A 20,626-nucleotide genomic window follows, 5' to 3' on the forward strand; every position below is an offset into this window, starting at 1 on the left:
TATGGTGTATAAATTTGTAGTTCGTGGTCGTATGGTACGGTAGTCTTCCTGTTTGCAGTCTTGCATTTTGTCACCACAAAATGTTAGTAACAACACGAAACTTTTTCAAGCTAGTTTCACGTTTCTCTAAGTTTGAATTTGATATTCAATTGCTTAATGTTGATCGATCGATCCATTTCAATTCGTATATCAAATCTTTTATTGAAGGCCTTCGTCAAGTCTTTTTCATTTTGTTTTCTATCGAGCCGTTGCTTGATTTTTGAAGTCTTCATCGTCCATTCTTTGCTTTTGAGTTTGTGTTTGTTGGTTTTGCTTATCTCATGCCTTTCGCTTTTCCCTTCGATTCGGTCTAAGCTAGAGCTCAATCGAAGTTGTCAGTTAAGAGATATGGCCATTTTAGTGCCAAAAAAATGGACCTTTTTAATGCAACAGCAGGAATTAAAAATATTATGTTATATTTCTAATTTGACATTCACTTTTTGAAAAATATAACTTAAAATCACTTTATGTTATGTTTTTAAGTTACTTTATCTTTTAAATTTTCACTTAAAGTAACTATAGTGCACTTTATGTTATATTTTTAAGTTGAGTTACTTTTTGATTTTTCACTTAAGTGACTATATTAACTATATAGTTCAATTTAATTTTTAGCATTTAAATCAAATGCTCTAGTAAATATTACTTTTTAAATGGTATTTACATGTTATATAATTAATATGATATGTAAATATAATTTATGTCTGACTTAAGTAATATTTTAATGAATTTAAATTGACATGTGCTTATTTAATCACTTAAAGACATTTTATATGTCATTACATGTAAAATCCATCAAAAGTGGACATTATACATGTCACTGCATATAAAGTTCAACTTGGTGGACCCTTTTGTGGACCCTTTTGATGTCAAAGGTTATCATAAGTGGACCTTTTTGATGCTACTACATCAAAAGTGAAGTTTTTATGCTTTTACATCTTCAAAGTGAGATCATTTTAAAACATGCATCCTCCTTCAAAAAGTCTGATTTTGCTTATGTGCATATTTTAAAACATGCAATAGCACCCCAAAAGTTCGATTTTACTTGTATGCACATTTTAAAATATATAAGTGACCTAGAAAGGTCCATTTTTGATCAAAAAACATGTTTTAATTATGCAATAACACTCAAAAAGTCTATTTTTGAAGAAGAACATGTCTTTGCCTGCCAAGAACTTGATTTTGGAGATTATGAGAGATTTACTTGATGGTTTTGCATGAAATCTTTTCCGATAGTCATTTTTGCTTAGCCATGGATTTTCCAACATTGAAAATGGATTTATCTTGCTAAAAAATATTTTTTCAAACTCCTTCCAAGGGCACGTTTTTGAAAAAATCTTCAAATAAATACATTTTGAGTGATTTAAATCACGCTTTTAAAAGGAAAATAGGAGTTTTGACATTTTCAATCATTTGCAATATATCTTGGCTCACATTTTTGCATTTAGAAGTAAAAAATGAATTCATTTCATGCCTTTTATGAATCATGTTTTTGCTAAAAACGCCCACAAATTTGGGGTTTTTATCCACTTTTTTGCATTTTGGAGTCACGTTTTTGCATTTGATCCATGTATATGCATTTGGGAAAGTTGTTTTGCATTCACAAGTCAAGAATGACTCAAAAACATGCATTTTTTGGTCACGTTTTTGCGAAAATGGCTCAGATTTTTGCATAAAAAATTCATGTTTTTGTTCAAAAACTCAAAAAATGCATTTCCAGTCCATACCCTTGATCAAGAGGGATTGTTTTTGAGTTTAAGTGCATGATATTGTCTTTGGAGGCCATGTATTTGACACTTTCATGTCAAATTCGACCCTTCATTGCTCATTAATTTTTGTTAAATGCAAGTACGAAAAAAGTCAAGAAGTTTGAAAATTCGGATTTGAGGAAGAATTAGTCTTCAAGTCTATAAAACTTGCTATTTTGGCTCTTTAACCTCCAAATAAGTGGACATTTTCAAACTTGCTCATCAATTCGTGCTTATCTTGCTATTTAAATGCACATTATTGCTTGATGATTGCCACTTGTTGAAATCAATGCCGTGAAAAGTGCATTTTTTCTTTAAAAATGAAGAAATTGTTCATTTTCTTGTTTTTGGTTTTTCCCCAATTTCCAAATTCAAATTTGTGTGTTGAAGTGCATTGCATCTTGACATGTTTGAGTTTAAGACCAAAGGCATGTGTTTGTTTTTTGTTGTTTGCTTGCTTGCTTTTTCATTTTTCTTCTTTTGGAAGAAATTGCAAGTTCTTTCCTAAGAACTTGAGCACGTTTCACTTCACTCCACATTCCATTTCCATCTCTCTATGTCACAACACTTCGCATCTCATTCGACAAATGCAATTACATGTTTTCCATCTCATTCGCCATCTGCACATGCATGTAATTCCATTTTCCATTTTCATCACCCACACTTACATGTAAAGTGCATCCTCCATTTGCATTTGCATGTCATCTCACTTTTCACTCCCCATTACATGTTGCACGTACATGTAATCCATTTTCCGTATAATGACATCTTGAAAGCCCAAGTCACTTTTTAAAAATCAGCAATCTTCATTTGCACGCATTCCTATGCGCCAAGCACTTTACTTCAAAAGAACAAAATAAATTATAAGAGCTGATGGAAAGTTGTTCCGAGTGTACATCTGGACACCATCGAGACAATTTTCAAAGTGTCAGAGACTCCAATTTGTGCTGATCTACAAAGGAGAATTCATGACAACTTAAATGAGAATAAGTTTGATCACATCAAGATTTCAAATGACAACAGACAATTCATCAAAGTCAGAGGTTATCAAAAGACGTAACAGTGTGATTATCAAGGTGAATGCAGTGCACAAAATACAAGAACTCCCAATCCTGTTATCATCCAGGATAGCATTGCCAAGTACAAGGCTCTTCAGAACAATCTCTAAGATCGTTTCAATTCTCTTCCATCTTTCTTCTTCTTCTTGTTTCATATTTGTAATTGAAGAGGATGTATTACAGGAAGATGTGTAATTACATGTAATGCGAGTTACATGTGTATGTAAAAGATGTAATGCAAGTTGCATGTGACCCTATATTTTCTCTTTTAGTTAGACTAGGTCAAAGTTGGTTGAGTTGCTCCCATTTTTTCCTCCACCTTTTTCTCAACTTTTGTGCCTATATAAAGGAGTGCCCTGTAAAAATCATCCTTTTTTTGTATGCAAAAAAGCTCTGCCACATTTGTGCAAGCATAACTTTGACTATGTAGTATGAATTTGGGAGAAAAGTGAATAAAAGAAGCAATTGGGTTTGAAGCTTTGACTGAAAGCAATTGTGATAGAGCAAATTAGAAGCTTTGACTGTAATTTGTGCCTATTGTCTTTGATTCATGTTATTATTGTGTGTACAATAATAGAGCATAGTGATTTAAGAAGCAATCCAAGCCAAATATTTGACTGGGAGTGATTGTGGAAATATATAGCTAGAAGCTTTGTCTGTAGCTTATACTTCTTTCTTAATTCGCAAAATAGTTAAGTTATTCTTACTTTTAGGAGTCTTTGTGCCCTAATTGTAAAGTTTTTCCATATAGAAGTATGACTGGACTTAGAGCCAAACCAGTACATTTTCAGCTAGCCTTTGAGTTAGTGAAGGCTTATCAGTATCATTATTTCCAGCTCTTGATAGAAGTGTAGTTAGAGATCCACCTTGCCCATTACTCGCTCCATGAGTAAGTGGATTCGTTCTTGAAAAAAAGAATAAAGAATATTGGTAACACCCATTTTTACAAAATCTCTCGACTTCTTGCTTACCTTGAGTTGATCCAAGGAATGGTGAGAAGGGGGAGCCTTCCCTTTAAGATAGAAGAGACTCTGTCTCACACACTGTGGCTGGTCATCCTATTTTGCGACTGGATTTTTACTTAAAACTGTCGGTTGCAAAATATCCACCCAACACTGTTGACAACCTCTTGCTCGTATGGTATGTCCTTCAGGTTCTCTGTATCTTTGTGGTTATGTTCGTACGACCCTATGGTACCCTCTTAACTGTACAATGTATGTTCGCATGCTTGCTATTCGAGGCCATACGGTATTCACAATTGTTGTTCTCTCTGGATATCATACGGTATTAATTACTTTCCTGTGTTATCTTGATACCGTATGGTATTAAGTACTCTCATGCTTGCTTATGATTTTGTGAATGCTCTATTATAATTTTCCCTTTATACACATTCTTATTCTAATTATTTATATTTACATATATACATCATTACTTTTTTATTATGTTTACACTCTATTTGAGTTGTTCGTCAGTCGAGGCACATTCTTTCTTTCATGATAAACTTTCAGCTTCGACCCATTCACTGCATTGGGCACTTCCTTCCCGTCGAGTGTCCATTATTTTATTGCCCCATTATCGCCAACTTCTCGAATTTTATATGGTCCTACCCATTTCACTATAAACTTGTCAGGTTTGATTTCATTGCGCCCATTATACTTCAAGACTAATTGGCCTGGTTGAAATTTGTTCAACTTCAAGTGCTTGTCATTCCATGCCTTACGCCTGATGTGTGCAACTTCCGTGGCCCATTGTGCCTACAGTTGTCATTCGTCGAGTTTATTTAAATTATACAATCTCTCCCTCAGACTTTCCATATCTCCTAGCTTATTTTCGATTGTGATCCTTAAACTTGGTACCATGAATTCCGTCGGCACCACGGCCTCCTGTCTATACATCAACTAAAATAGAGTGTGTCTCGTGGTTATCTTGTATGAAGTACGGTACGCCCATAATGCTGATGGTAGCTTTTCTTCCCAATCCTCTCCTTCGATTGCCCAAGATTTATAAATCACTGTAACTAAAATCTTATTTGTAGCTTTTGCTTGTGCGTTGGCTCGCAGGTAGTATGGGCTCAATAGGGAATGGTATATCTTGAACTCTTTGGTTAGTAAGCAAATGATGTGATTGATGAAATGTCCCCCATGGTCGCTTGTCAATTGTAGCGGGATTTTGTACCTTGTGGTGATTTGCTTTTAAATAAATTTTGCCGTGCTTACTGCAGAGTTGTCACGTAAGGCACACACTTCTACCCACTTGGTAAGGTACTTCGTCGCTACTATGTACCTACATCTTCTCGTTTTACTTACCTTGAGGGGTCTGACAAAGTCCAACCCCCATCTTTCAAATAACTCCTGTGTGTGTGAAGGGTTGAGAGGCATGAAGTCCCTCTTTAGTGGTTTCCCAGCCTTTTGACATGTATCGCACGCAATGACCCACCCCTTCGTGTCGTTGTGCATGGTTGGCCACCATAACTTTGCGAGAAGTATCTTTTGTGCAGTTGTATTCGGCCCCATGTGTCCTCCTATAGGTCCTTCATGTGCTTCCTTCAACACCTTTGGGATTTTATCTTCTAGAACGCACCATCTTAGAATTTGGTCGGGTCCCATCTTGTACAACAATTCGTTTATCAACTAAAATGTCTGACTCCTTAGCACCAGTTTCCTCCTCTCGTTCAGCATCATTTCCCTAGGAAATTGTCCCATCGGAAGATATTCCCCGATAAGCATGTACCAGGATGGTAATACGACAATTTGAAATAGCTACATGTCGGGAAAATTGTCATTGACCCCCTCTAGTGGCTCTACTGATTTTGTCCTTAATAAGTGATCCGTGCTTACATAACTCTTTCCCGGCTGTACCACAATCTTGAATGTAAACTCCTATAACAATAATAGCCATCTACTTATCCTTCTCTAGATGATTAGCTTGTTTACGAGATATAACAATGCTTGATGATCTACATAAAATACAAATGGCATCACCAGTAGATAATGTCTAACTTTTTGTACTGCGTACACCATTCCAAATGCCTTTCGCTCTGTTGTACTGTAATTCTTCTCTGCTTTACATAGTAGCCTACTCACAAAGTACACCGGATAATCCAATCCGTGATCACTTGTTTGTGTCAATGTTGCTCCGATTGCATAGTTCGACGCGTCGACATGAACATGAAACTCCTTATCCTAGTTTGGATAAGCCAGGACAGGTGCTCTAGCTAGTCTGGTTTTCAGTCCTTCGAAGGCTTCATTCTGCTGTGTATCCCACTTGTAGGGTTCTCCTTTGCAGGTTAGTTTGTCCAGTGGGTAGGATATTTTTGCAAAGCCCTTAAACCTTCGGTAATATCCAATATGTTTGAGGAACGATTTTACCTCTGTTACATTTGTTGATGATGGCATTTCCAAGATTACCCGGACTTTGTCAGGATCCGTCTTTAACCCTGCTTTGCATACTATGTGCCCTAATAGCTTCCCCTGCGGAACCATGAATCTGCACTTCTTCGGATTCAGTGCCAGTCTTGCCTGTCTGCATCTTTCCATGCATCCTTTGAGTGCAGTTATATGCTTGTCCTTCGCACTAAAAATTGACCAATTGTCCAAAAATGCCTTGAAAGTCCCGACTGACATCTTATCAAATATGTGCAAGATAATTTTCTGAAATGTTGCCGGAGCATTACACAGTCCGAACGGCATCCTATTTTAGGCATATACTCCATCCTTAACTATGAAGATTGTTTTTAGCCTATCTTCTTCGACGATGGATAGCTAGCTGTATCCAGAGAATCCATCCATAAATGAATAGATTTCGTTAGTGACCCGTGCAGCGTAATTTTTGTTCATGCGGGACAACCACTTCTGTATGGGTATTGCTCCTTTTGTCAGTGGCATATGGTGGATGCATAGTTCCGGTGGTACCCCTTTCAGGTCCTTATATGTCCACACGAATACATCCTTATATTCGATGAATATTTTGAATGCTAACACTTTCAGGATTGGATTCCAGTCATCTCCCACAAATATATTTTTCGGATTGGCCTCATCCCCTAAGTTCATCGTTTTTACTGTACGTTCTTCATACTTAATAGGTTTGTCTTCACTAAATGTATGTGTAGGCGCTTTATCTATCTATGCTTCTCCCTCCTTCACTTCTCTATACTCCTTCAGAAATTCATTCTCTTCATTTCCATCCTCGACCCCTGACATGTTATAGCTCGGAAAGAGCTCGTAATCCTCCATCTGCCAATGGAGTAGGCTGTTCATCGAGTCCAGGTCGTCATCGTTAGACCCTCCTTCCAATCTCAGTATTCCCTCTTTTTCAAGTTCCATTCTTTTCTTCCCCTTGTCTTCGCCTTCGCCTTCGGATTCTGACGATGCTGCATCCACCGTTAACACTTTCACTCCTTCCGGTAATACATCTTCCAAAAACACATTCATTCCTGACCCTCCCTCAATGATTATGTTTGTGAGTATGGTTCCGAGGATACCCATCTCTACTACTGCAAGATTTCTTCTCCTAGTGAGTGCTAGTAGCATTGGGCCTATTGCAGTTGTTCTGTTGCCATCTTTTCCTGTCTCTTCCGTTGCTTTCGGGAGTAGTGTCATGTTCAGTATCGCAGTTCGTAGTTGAGGCATTGTAAGAAGGTCATTTAGTTTCATAGGAACTTCCATTTGCATTACCTGCCGTATAATATTTTGTTCTGCTAGGTTCCTCTTTGAGGTGCCGGCAGTGTCTTTTGTTTGTGATTTCTTGATTTCCATTTGTTTTTCTAATTCCGTTTGCGCTTGTTGCAACCTTTTCTTTTCCTCTTCTGCGTCTGAATATGTTGCCTTCTTTGCTTGCTCACGAGTGATGGCTAATGTCTCCTCCTCACTTGTTTCAATACTTAACAAGTTCACCCCTTGCTTAGGGCATTTTGAATCCTCATGGTCTCTCGGACCACGCCATGTGCACAACAACTATGGTGTTTCCTTCGTGGTACAGTCTCTGGCGAAGTGTCCCCATATGTTGCACACACAACATTGTATCATTGACCGTCCACTTGAGTCATACTGTATTCGACTTCGACTCCCATTATTGTTATTATTATTGTTACCGCGTTGTCCACACCGGTTATTCTTATAGTATCCTCCTGAGGTTGTGTCATTGTTTGTGTTCGTCCCTACTCCTGAGGTGGACATTTCCTGTGTTAATAACACTTGCTGATGTCCCTTTGTTTTCATATTGAATGGGCATTCCTTGGTAGAGTGTCCCACAATTTGGCAGATATCGCAAAATTGTTTCTTTGGGGAGGAGTCCTTTGTGTGGCCCTCCTTACAATCTATACACCACAGTTCCCCTTTCACCGAGTCAAGATTCTTTTTCAAATTTTTAAACTTCATCATCCGTAAAATATCCTTCTACAATGCTCGAACCTTCTTACTTGACTCTTCCTCACTACTGCTGCTTTCAGAAGATGAATCGTCAAGTCCGATGATTTGTTTTTCTTTTTTTTGCTCGTTTTCTACTCACTCTCTAGATCCATTGCCTAATTATATGCATCTATGTATGACGCTAGGGGTATGATTTTCTTCTTTTTCTTCAATGCTGGTCGTAGCCCTTCCACAAACCACCTTTTCTTTAACCTGTCAATTGGTTGGCTTTCCATTTTCTTCACCAGCTTCTTCAACCTTCTTGTATATACACAAATTGTTTCGTTCTTTCCCTATTTTGTACTATACATTTCCACTACTATTTCGTTATCATCCCTTGGTAGTCGGAACTTTGCTATGAATTCCTTCCAAACTTTTGGCTGTGTAGTTAATTTTTGAGGATCGACATTCGAAAACCAATCAATTGCTACACCCCGTAGGGTCGCCAAAAACTGTCAGACCCAGTCATCCTGGTCCATTACATTGTTTGCCATCCAGATTGTTTCACATGTTTTACAGTGTTTGATTGGATCGGCCATCCCATCACCATTGAACTTCAACAATTTTTCCTTTGGTCCTGCCATTGCTACTTTCTTCTAAATTTGTGGTGCTTCCTGCGCACCCATGCTGTTCAGAGTACTTGTGTTGTTTTGCACAACCGCGCTACTTCGGACAACCGCCCTACTTTGGACAACCGCATTATCTGGTGTGAAGGGATCTTCTTCAAGCAAAGACGTTTGATTCTCTACTTGTATCCGTTTGTCAGGTATCTCCGGAACGAAGAGTTCACCACACACTCGTGCTCCTTCAGTACTTCGAGCCGTGTGGGTACCTTCTCCTCCGTTCGGGTTCTCTACCTTTGGTGTATACAAGTTAAGGAACTCCTCCCTTGTCTCTTCCACTAAATTCAATCTCTGTTGCGTTTCTTCGAGCGATTCCTCGGCACTCCTCGGTCTGCTAGGTGAATTCCTCACCCCCTCGGTGTCTATCGGTAAGCTGCTAAAACTTCTGCCTGCGTTCTGCCAGTTCTGCCAAAATTAATGCTTCCTTGTCTTTTATTTTATTGCTATCTTTATTGAGTAAATTCAGCATTAATCTTCATAACACCTTTTGTATACCAGGTTTGACTTGCAATAGTGCTAAATGTTTACCGTACAGGGTAAAACGATACTTATCGCATTTAGTAGATATAGAACACAAACTTTATTCATATACGCAATATGCACTCCAAGTACAACACTTACAATGATAATGATGATTGAATATTCCCTTCAGATGATGTACATATAGTTTCCCGAAGGGGTGACTCAACCATCATGCGCCCTTTTGGATACAATTCTACCCGTCGGTACAATATAGATTTTACCGACAACAATTGCTACATCCTAACATAGCATCTTTCATTCAGATATAGTCTTGATTACTATCTTCCATATTCTACTTCAAATCTTAACATCTTCAAACCGTTAATTTCCATTGACTGAATGGTATACCACTGCTGTGTTATTTGACCAAATGAATATAGGTTGTAGTTTTTCATAATCACTACTTTAATATAATTAATTGCTGTGTATACTTTTTAGTGTTCCTTAGTTTCTATTAAATCTTTTTGAATCACTTGCTTACATATTGACATCGGGCCTTCGCGAATATACAGTTGTTTTCAGAAAACATGCTATGTGATACTGCCTTAAATCCATAGTTTCCGTCTCTCATCAAGTAGATTGTTGTGGCATTGTTTTTGCCGTTAAATCTTTATGTGCAACCTCGGATTCATGGTAAGTTCTTTGCAGATTTAATCTTCACATTGTGAAATCTTCTTGTATCAGCCCTGTATGGTCTTTACATGGTGATTCTCAATGATATTTATAGGACTCAATACCATCACCATTATAATACGTGGATTCTTAATCTGACTGATGGTCTGGAGGTATATTGTCAATATTTGTATTATCTTGGAGTCTGTTATTTGGAATTGTCTATGGTATTCTTCCATCTTGTATGTTATTTTCAGTGGACAATATTGCTGCTATATTTCAGATGTTCATACTGACTTTCTATCTTTGCTCACTCTTCATACTAAAAAATGGAGACTAAAATTAAGGCTCCATCACAACCCATTAATGAACCACCTCTTCTTTGACCTGTTAGCTAGCTGATTCTCCAACTTGCTCAACAATTCCTTGAGCCTATGATGGTAAGCCCTTACATTCTCATTCTTCCCTTGTTCTTATTATAAATTTCAGCAACAATCTTACTGTCGTCTCCTAGCAGTTTAGACTTGGCCTCTAACACCCTCTTGAGCATGTCCCAAGAGGCTGTTGATGAAGCATTCAGTTTTGTGAACCAGTCAATGGTTGTACATAGTAGCATTGCAGGAAACACTCAACCAATAGGTCCTTGGCAACTTGATTGCTTGCTACCTAGAAATTCTCTTACATCTTCAAGTGCCTTGTAGGTTCTTTTGACTTGTTCCTTGTAAACTTTGGCAGCTTCTGCCGATCCACATTTGGAATTGTTGGAGAAGTCACCATTTTTCTCTCCTACTTGCTCCCTTGTGTGTCGGACTTGGGCGGATTGTTGGAACTACCATGTTCCGGTGCTTTCCATGCACTCTATCATGTGCGCGTCCTCTACACGTCCAACTCCAACATCCCCAATACTTTGGGTACTTTCAGGCTCTGAGTTTTTCTTGTACTCTCTCTGTCCGAGGGTCTTTGGTTCAGATTCTCTAATTGTTGGTTCTTCTAAGATGGATAGATTCTCAATGCCGTGCAATATGTCTATCAGTTTAAGATTTCATTCATAATCCTCATCCAATGTCGTATGTATGGATTGCTATCTTGCTTGGTTGGCAATGTATGTTTCGTTGGTGAGTAGTAATTTTCCACTGGTTTCTCGTAATCTTATTCTCTGTTCTCTTTGTTCTACAATTCTTAAAGATCACCTAATCAGTTGGCCTTGTCCACGTTGTGGCCTCTTCTTGCCTTTATTGGGATCCAAGAGCATGGATCATGCAATGTGGACCTGATTTCTTTTAAGGCAATGACACCAAATCTATATTATTATGCCTGGTAAGTTATATACATGAAATAATAATACAGATGGCAGTGTGTATTAGATACAAAAGTAAAATATATCTTTAATCATTCATAATTTTATTACAGAGAAGACCATAGATGGTTGGCCAAGGATTACAATTCATCCTACTACACCATACTCCCTTCCTCGGCAGTACACAACATATTTAAAGGGATGTGATAGGTGCCAAGAGGAACACAACTGTCAACCAATGGACAACACTACCTGAGTGACAATAAGTTTAATGCTAACAATTAAATTACTAATGGATAACCACTATTATTAAACATAACAGCAGTGGTTGTATGCCAACCTACAATAATTGTGTCTAATTCATTGTGTTAATTACCATCATCTCAGAAAAATAAAATTAAGTCAGCGAAACATTTCTGAAACTTATGGGCAGATTTAGAGTGACTTTCTAAAAACTTGTTCTATGCTCAGAAATACTCAAATATTTATTTTTATCAGCAGAAAGGATCAGTTCAATAATCCAAATTCGTTGGAGAATTTCTTATATACTAAAAGAACTCAGAATTTTCTGTGCCTCATTTTTGGAGATTTTTTTTACTGCCCTATTTGGGGATATGACAAGCTCATTACATGTAATGAATAGTTGTAATAGGCCGAGCCATTCTGTAGCTAATTAATTGAAGGTGACAATAATGATGATTGCAAAGAGATATTCCATTTAATTTGGGCTTACCTTTTGTTTTAGTTGAGTTGTTGGTTTTTTGGTTGTACAAAGTACCCTATAGTACCTTTCTCTCTTTTGGAATATTAGCATGTTATTTTTGGCCTTGTTTCAATCTGAATATTTTTTTGTCATGTGTAATTTACTGTGCAAGATGCATGATCAATGAGATATGCCTAATACAATTTTTTTGTAACATGCAGAATAACAAAAATCATTGAAATTTTGGAAATTAATCAAGAAGAATATAAAGATGCTCACTTTTACTTATAAGTGATTTCAAGGAATGATTTGATATTTGGTTTGAATGATTTAGGATGACGCATCAACATTTAAAGATAATAATGAGTTCATGTCATGGTTACGAAAGAAGGCAGGCCTTGAAGTCTGCTCGTCACTCACAGTAGGGATGTCTTGTCATGGCAGGTTTGAATGGCCCCTCTCTCTCATACATATAGACTTGTGATCCATAGTTCAAATAGGAAAACGATCTTTTCTCCATGATTTGTTTTCCTCATCAGACATTCAACCTTTAGAGTTTTTGAAATCTAACCTCATGCAGCTCATGAATGTTTTAAGTCTCTATTCATTTTCTGTTCTTATTCTTGTGATTGGTTATAATGATTTGGAAGCTGTCCCTGTATTTTAGTGATTTCTGAGAACTTAGGGGTGTTTCATTTTGATTTGTATCGAACATAATAGGAAAAAACTTGAAGAACTGGTTGTCATATCGTAGCCCATATGCATTACTTTGCATTTGTTTGAATATACTGTGTATTTCATAGTTTTAAGGATAGAATCTTGTATTTCCCATGCGTTTTTCTTATTGCAGTTATGCTTATTCCTTTTTTTTTGTTTCCTTCCAAGAGGATATACATTTTGTGACGTCCCTGGTGTTATGTCCTTGGATTCATAACTACCAGGAATGAATCTTATGGAACTTGGAAAGTGTTAGAAGGTTCTTAAATTGCAATGTGCAATTTGTTCACAGTATGGTTTGTTACTTTGTTTTCCATGTACGTTTTCCGTATAGTACTTTAGTATTGCATACATTAAAGGATGCATTTCACAAGACAGCTCTCACTATCTCTACATATACAGAGTTTGTTTATGCTTAGTCTTGAACTTTGCCTACATTTGACCTTTTAGGTTTTGTGAATTTCATCACATTTGCAGATGTTTTCTGTTTTCTGTATTATTCATTTACTTCTATATCCATATGGCAGGAAGTTTATATTCCATCTGTACATACTACAGCCCCTTTATTTTTTTAAAAAATCTCATCACATTGGCAGATGTTAGCCATTTTCTGTGTTGTGTCTTTAATTCTACATCCAATTGTGTTCGAAGTTATATTCATTCTGTATGGTATTGTTTGGGTTCCTATGTAGCTCATGACTTTTTGTAGTTTGTATATTTCAGAATAGTTCTTGTGCTTGAGGTTTCTATTTATTTTTAATTCTTTATATTATCATTGTTTATCATGATTGCCTTGATTATCACTGTTTGAAAGATGCTCCTAGATTTTATTGGTAGCCGAGAGCTGAGGGATGTTGCTTTTTCATTAAAATATAACACATCATAAAAAAATGAAGAAATGTATGGTCTTATTGAAGCTCATATACATTCTTTCACATATGATTAAAACACTGTATTACTTAGTAATTTTTAATGCTGGAAGCTTGTAGTACCACATTCTTTTTTTATTATCATTCTTTTGTGTTTCCTTCCAAGATGATGTCCTTTTATGATGTGTCGAGTGTTATGCTCTTGGATTCATAATTTGCTTAGGTTGCATCTTATGCAGGATGGAAATTGTTTGAAGATTTTCAAACTTTAATTTGCATTTAAAACTTTTTTTGGATTGTTTTCCATGTGTGTTTTCTGTGTCCTACTTTTTCATGGTACACATTAAAGGATACATTTTGCGTCTTACATGCAGAGAGTTTGTTAAAGTGATCTTTACCTTAGGTACGAAGTTATTAATTTCTCATATGTGCTGTGGAAACTTGAGATAATATTGTTGGAATTTCTGTTGCAGGTCTTTGTTTTCTTCTCGCCCAATACAATCAGGTGAACGCATTATGCAAATCCCTCACAATCTCGTACGTGATATTTTTGTATTTTGAAATGCAGAAACATTTGAAAACTCTTATTTGAAAAGATTCAATTGTAATCTGGTTTTCACTTTTAGCTATGTTGAATCACTTGCAGTTGATTACCCCAGATAAACTACATAAGGGAGTTGAAACTTTTTTGGGAAAAGATGCTAGCAACTATGCTCGGCTTGCTTTATTTATTTTAGCAGAACAAAAGCTTGGCCAGGTCTTATATAATTCTTCTGATTTGCAGCATATGGTTGTATGTGTTATGAAATCCTGTTGGCTAGGTAGTTGGAGTCTCTGAAGCTTGTTTCCTGAATGGTGGATATGGGGGAAATCATTAAATTGATTTAAGGGGAAAAGGAATAACAGAGAATCATTACACATTGCATAACTATTCTGATTTGGTGTTCTTTTGCTCCATGCAGATGTCTGAATGGGCTCCATACATTCGCTGCCTTCCTCAAATGGGTACTCTTCACAGCACTGTATGTAACCTTTCTACTCCTTCCTTTATTTCATGCTGTTGATTGTACATACAGTGACTTGTTTGGACCTTTGTGTGATGCTTATTACTCATGACATTAATTTGACCTCTATTTATTGCTATATTACACAAGGATTTTGGTAGCAGTTTTGTCAACTAGAATAAATCATGTTTTGTTAGTTAAATGACAATGTAATGGGTATAGTTCTCAGGTAGTTGCTGGTTGCCAATGGTTGGCACTCTTTACCAAGTGTCGAAGGCTTTATATTTTGGGCTTGTATTGAGAATAGGAACATTATGATTGTACATAGATTACATTGGATAATAAAAGCTACATATTTCTGCCATACTTATGTGTCAAATATGTTCATACTTTATGTCTATTTACTCTTAATGTTAAAATATACACACTATCTTGGGGACATGGATTAATCTCACAAAGCTAGACGAATGATGGATGATAACACAATGGGCAACAAGGGTGGCCCAATGGAAACGAAAGTTTTGGCACAACAAACATTTGCAGCGGATGAACTTCTAGCTAGTATAGTTGGTACTCAAGTATAATGGCTGTAAGAAACTCCGACCTGAGGAGTTTCAAGTTCATTGGTTGGGGCCATATAAAGTCATGGAAGTGGAGCTAAATGGTGTTGTTAAATTATGAACTCTTGGCAACAACCCCATCTGAGACTTTGTCAATATATTAAAGCTAAACATCTATAGAGAAAGAGTGAGGTTGACAATAGCGATCAACATGTTGAGATACATGACCTGTGGGGATTGGACAATTGGGTGCAAAGAAGAATTGGAAGAAAACCTAGTGATAACATTAGAACCATATAGGCCAGACATGGACTGGGCCAATCCAATGATGTCACTAGAAAAGAGGTTGGCAACGAAGCATGTAAACTACATTGTAGTCTTAAGGGGTGCATAAATACATTACAAATGTGCTATTTGGCACACATGCACTTTGGGTACGAATGAATGGCTATTAGAAGTGGAAGGTGCCATATGAAGGGAGGCACTAGGGACACGTAGCATATGACATTGATGAGGAAGTAGAGAAGAAACATAAGGAAGAGCAAGCTAAGAAGGAGAAGTTTCAAGAGGAGGACTTGGAAGAAGAAACATACCCGGAGGAGTATGGGGCTACTCTCGGGCCTTGTTTGAAATGGTCGCAAAAAATGATGATTTATTTATTGCAGAAGGAGATGGTTACAATAGGCATATAATAAAAAAATGCATGGCCAAAGAAAGAGAGCCACGACCCTTACCTACTTCAAACTCGTTATGGAAGGTTATTCCGAGCCTTGTCGAACCTCTAACAGTGAATGAAGAAGAAGCTTTATGGTATCAAAAGTATGGTGGTCATTATGTGGACGGGAGTCACAAGGGTGTAGGACCAACACCTCTAGTGAATAAGATATTTAACCTCGAATTTGTTGGAACATGTTGTGAGAATGAGTGTTATAAGACACATCGAGGGACTTGTTGGTGGTGCTATGCATCAAAGTCAAAGTCAAACCTAGCATCAAACCAAGGGGAGTGAAATAAAAGATGAACGAGGAAAATGAAGAGCCATAAAAGAGGCGGAAATCTGATACAAAGGAAAACAAAGATGACAAGGTTGAAAAAATTAAAAGAAAGATTTTTCACCTAGGTGAAGAAAATAAAAGATTCAAAAGGAAATGCTCAAAAAAGAAAGGATGCAAGGAGATGAGTACACAACGTCAGAGAACAATAAAATCAAATAGTACAAGTTTTTATAATAAAATTAAAAGTTAAAAAATAAAAAATGAAAAGAATGAAGGTTGAAAAGGCAAGGAGTATATTGTTTATAGAAAAACTTAAGTTTTAGAAATATTATAAAGAATAAAAAATATACAAGAGAAAGTGGAAATAATTAAAGCATCCTAGTGGGAATACAAAGGGGAGTAATGAGAAGAAAATAACTTTTCTTACACCGCATGGGTTTAATACCGTTCAAGGGGTGTCAAAGACAAACAAACACAATACTACATGGGCCATATGGACCACACACAAAAGCATACGCATAAAGTGTGAACCATACGAAGCTGGTGAACTGTACAAAAGTCTCGTACAAGAGAGTATGATAGTGTGAAGTACACCTAAGAGAACCATATGATATCAAAAAAGAGGTCGGTTGTGCTCGGGGTAAAGGCCGCCCATACGCTTGTGGGGTTCGACCATACAATACATGCCATACGAATTTGGTTGAGAGGGTATGTCGTAGAAGTACTCACACAGAGCTAATAGTGAGCCATTTGATTGAAGGAGAATGTACAAGAGACAACAAAGGTGCCTTATGGGACAAAAAGGTAGGTATTCTATAAAAGGTGCAGACAGAAAGGACAAAACAAAAAATGTCACATAAAGCCATGACAACAAGCACCAACAAGAAGAAAATAAGAGCTCAAGTTTAGATGGAAAAGAGGGTAAAGCCCCTAATATTTGGAATTGTCACAGGAAGTGAATGCCGCACTTAGTAGGAGAGTACTCCAGATGACCATCCCTTGTAGCCTTGTAGGTGTCACTAAGAAAGGCCAAAGTGGACAAGGCAACTTTAGTACCTATATTCATCATACAAGATTTTGAGCTAGTATTGCGAATAATGGTGGCAAGGTATTGATGAAGGGTGCTCCCCTTAATACCATAAACACATAACAAAAACAAAGAAATAACAACAATCTGCGAGAACAAAATATGGGCTTCTTATTATTGCTGCAAATGCAGAATTACAAAATTTAGAATTACAATATGCTAACCCCCATGGGCACCTTCATTACAAAAATTTTCAAGCCAAAGCTGCGAACTGTCGCTCAGAGCTGTCCTAGGCAATGTTCAGGCATTTCTTAAATAGGCAATTTTATGCCGCTCAGGAAGGTTCTAGACACTCAAACTTAATACCTAGGGCCAATAGACCCTAAAAATACATAGAGTCGGCCAAATACATTTTTGACATTTATTTTGGAAGTTTTGGTCAGCCCAACTTCGGAAGGCCATAACTCTCGAACCGTTGCTCCGATTGGCTATTATAAACACTTTTCAGAAACCTCATCTTTTGATCTATTGGCTTGGATTGCCGCAAGAGCCCATCCACTGAGTTTTTGGGCCTCATTAGGCCACATTTAGGCCTTCAACGATGATCATGTAGTTTATCTACCAAAATTGAAAACCAAAAATCCGCAATAAATCCATGAATACACATGATATGACACTGAGCCTCCACTGGTAGGTTGATATATCCAAGATGAATATCCATCTCTGAAATTAGGACATTCTAAGCTTGTATCACTGACTTACTAAGCAGCAAGTCCCCACAGACAACAACTCTGCATTAAGACAACCCTTATTCAAACAACTGAAATGAAATATCTTTTTTGGTTGATGCAAGATTGCTCTTACACCCAGGATGCTCTTGCATCAGACACTCGAGGTAATTTGAGAAGTTACCCCGTCATGTCTTAGGTAATCAGAGGAAAACCAAGATGGTTAACCTCCTCTCTTGCTAGCCACAATGAATCTTCTACTAGTTCCCCTTTCCATTTGACCAGGTACTCTTCATAAGTTTTGTTCTTTGTACTTTTTCCAACACGACTATCCAGTATCTCAATCTCCTTTGTAGCTGAACTAGCTGCTGGAATAGTCCACTGTGCTTCTGCAACTTCATCCCATCACCTCCATCATAATACTCTGTCAAATCTGAAATGTTATGGTGAAATATTCAATTCAGCAGGCAACTCCAGTTCATAGGTATTTCCAGAATCATGCCGTTTCACTATCTTGCATGGTCCAAACTTCTTCATTTTCAGCTTATCATATGTACCCATTGGAAAATGCTCCTTTCTCAAATGAACCATGACTTCATCTCCAATATGAAATTCCTTATACCTCCTTTTCGCATCTGCCTTAGCCTTGTACTATGTATTCATTTTTATAATGTGCTTCCTCACCTCACCTCCTCATGAATGTTCTTCAAATGTTCAACAAATTCTTTTCCTTCAGTACTACTTATCTCTCCTTTATCCAATTGCCTCAATTCAAAAGCATTTTTGGGACTGCTCCCACATACAATCTGGAATGGTGATTTACAAATACTCTTGTTGACAAAATTATTATATGCAAATTCTACCTATGGTAAAATCAGATCCTATCATTTTGGTTTATCTCCAACCAAACATCTTAACAAGTTTCCCAAACTGCGATTTACAACTTCTGTCTGTCCATCAGTCTATGGATGATGTGATGAACTGAACTTTAAATTTGTCTTCAATTTCTTCCACAATGTACGCTAGAAATACCCAACAAATTTGGTATTTCGATTTGAAACTATACTCTTTGTCAGATCATTTAGTCTCACCACTTCTTTGAAAAACAACTCTGCCACATGAACAACATCACTAGTCTTCTTGTAGGGAATGAAATGCGCCATCTTTGAAAACCTGTCAACCACAACAAAAAAAGAATCTTGCCCTCGCTGAGTCCTTGGTAAGCCAAGAACAAAATCCATACTGATATCCTCCCACAACTTCTCTGGTATAGGTAATGTCCGATACAACCCTATATTTTGCTTCACTCCTTTTGCCATTGTCGTCGGTAGAAACTATGTTAGCCGACAGAGTGATTGTCGTCGGTGTTTCTGTAGCCGACGGGATGATTGTCGTCGGTGTTTCTATATTCTGAAGCCGACGGGTAAATAGTTTGTAGCGGACAATGTTTGTGGCCGACGGATTCCTTCGAGAAGGTTTGGCAGATAGTAGTTATATCCCGTCTGGGATCATTGTAAAGCATCTTTTATTATTTCATCTTATCATTGGAGCATAATTTACTGTTTGGCATATGCGAATAATAAGAAGTTTTGCTATTCATATCTATTGTCTGTGCGTTGATTTCTTTACCCAGTACGGTAAACATTTGGCGCTGTTGCCCGATGGACCTAGTACGATGATAGGCAAATGAAGATTAAATGCTGAATCAGTTGAACAAGAATAAGAATAAGTTGAAGGAAAAGGATGAATTATGCGTAGCACAGGAAAATTTAATTTTGACACAACAGGCTGAACGCAGACGAAGATTTCAGCAAGTTACTGACGGACACAAAAGCACTGAAAAATTGTTGGAAGAGACTTGACAGCGGCTCGATTTGGTGGAAGAAGCAAGGGAGGAGTTTCTGAACCTGCATACGCCACAGGAAGAGAATCCTGACGGAAGGAGATCGACTCGCACGGCTCAGAGTGCCGAAGGAGCACGAGCGTGGAGTGACCTCTTCCTCCGAGATATACTTCCAAAACGAACAACTTCGGTTGACGAAACCTCTTCTTCACCAAACAGCGCGGAAGTCGAAAACAATGCAGGTGTAGAAAACAACGCGGGTGTGCAGAACAGCGCGGGTGTTCAAAATAGCGCGGGAGCTCAGAATAGTGTGGGTGTTCAGAACAGTGCAAGTACACAACAAAACCTCCAACATACAGTGATAATGGCAGGTGCGAAAGAAAAGTTGCCTAAATTTGATGGTGATAGTGCAGCTGATCCCATTCAACATTGTAAAACATGTGAAACGATCTGTAGAGTGAATGGCATAACAGATGCAAACGAATGGGTTCGACAGTTTCCAACCACCCTACTGGGTGTTGTGATTGATTGGTTTACTGACACAGATCCGCAGAAATTAAACACTTGGGATAACATTAAGAAGGAGTTTTGTGCAGAATTTCAAATATTGCGTGATGATAATGGGATCGTCAATGAGATATTCAATACCAAGCAGAAGAAGAATGAAATAGTACGGGTCTTCGCCAGGAGGTTGAAGGACTTAATCAGTAAAATGGAGAATAAGCTGGTAGATGGGCTCCAGAAAAGATGGTTAATTGAAGGCCTAGCTACGAAAAAAGATGAAGATCGTGCCACCATCGACATATACTGAAGCATACAATTAGGCATTGAACCTCGAAAGTGAACAGAAGACAAAGAAGAAGAAGAAGACCAGCTCAT

At 37.6% G+C, this 20,626-nt stretch overlaps 1 protein-coding gene across 7 annotated transcripts in view; it reads left to right on the forward strand.

The window, feature by feature from the left end:
* Positions 1-20,626, forward strand: part of LOC149531793 (SET domain-containing protein) — a 208,178-nt gene that overhangs the window by 52,639 nt on the left and 134,913 nt on the right. For 2 of the 7 annotated variants that reach the window (XM_089808903.1, XM_089808904.1), the window contains exons 2-5: positions 12,339-12,448; positions 14,064-14,127; positions 14,237-14,347; positions 14,553-14,612. In XM_089808903.1, the coding sequence (XP_089665029.1) occupies positions 12,339-12,448; positions 14,064-14,127; positions 14,237-14,347; positions 14,553-14,612 (345 nt within the window). The remainder of the gene's footprint in view (positions 1-12,338; positions 12,449-14,063; positions 14,128-14,236; positions 14,348-14,552; positions 14,613-20,626) is intronic. The other 5 variants (XM_089808905.1, XM_089808906.1, XM_089808909.1 and 2 more) reach the window with 4 other exon arrangements.

The sequence above is a fragment of the Cupressus sempervirens genome, chromosome 11 (assembly GCF_028749045.1).
Source record: "Cupressus sempervirens isolate cs-2001-9-10 chromosome 11, ASM2874904v1, whole genome shotgun sequence".
Classification (NCBI taxonomy): domain Eukaryota; kingdom Viridiplantae; phylum Streptophyta; class Pinopsida; order Cupressales; family Cupressaceae; genus Cupressus; species Cupressus sempervirens.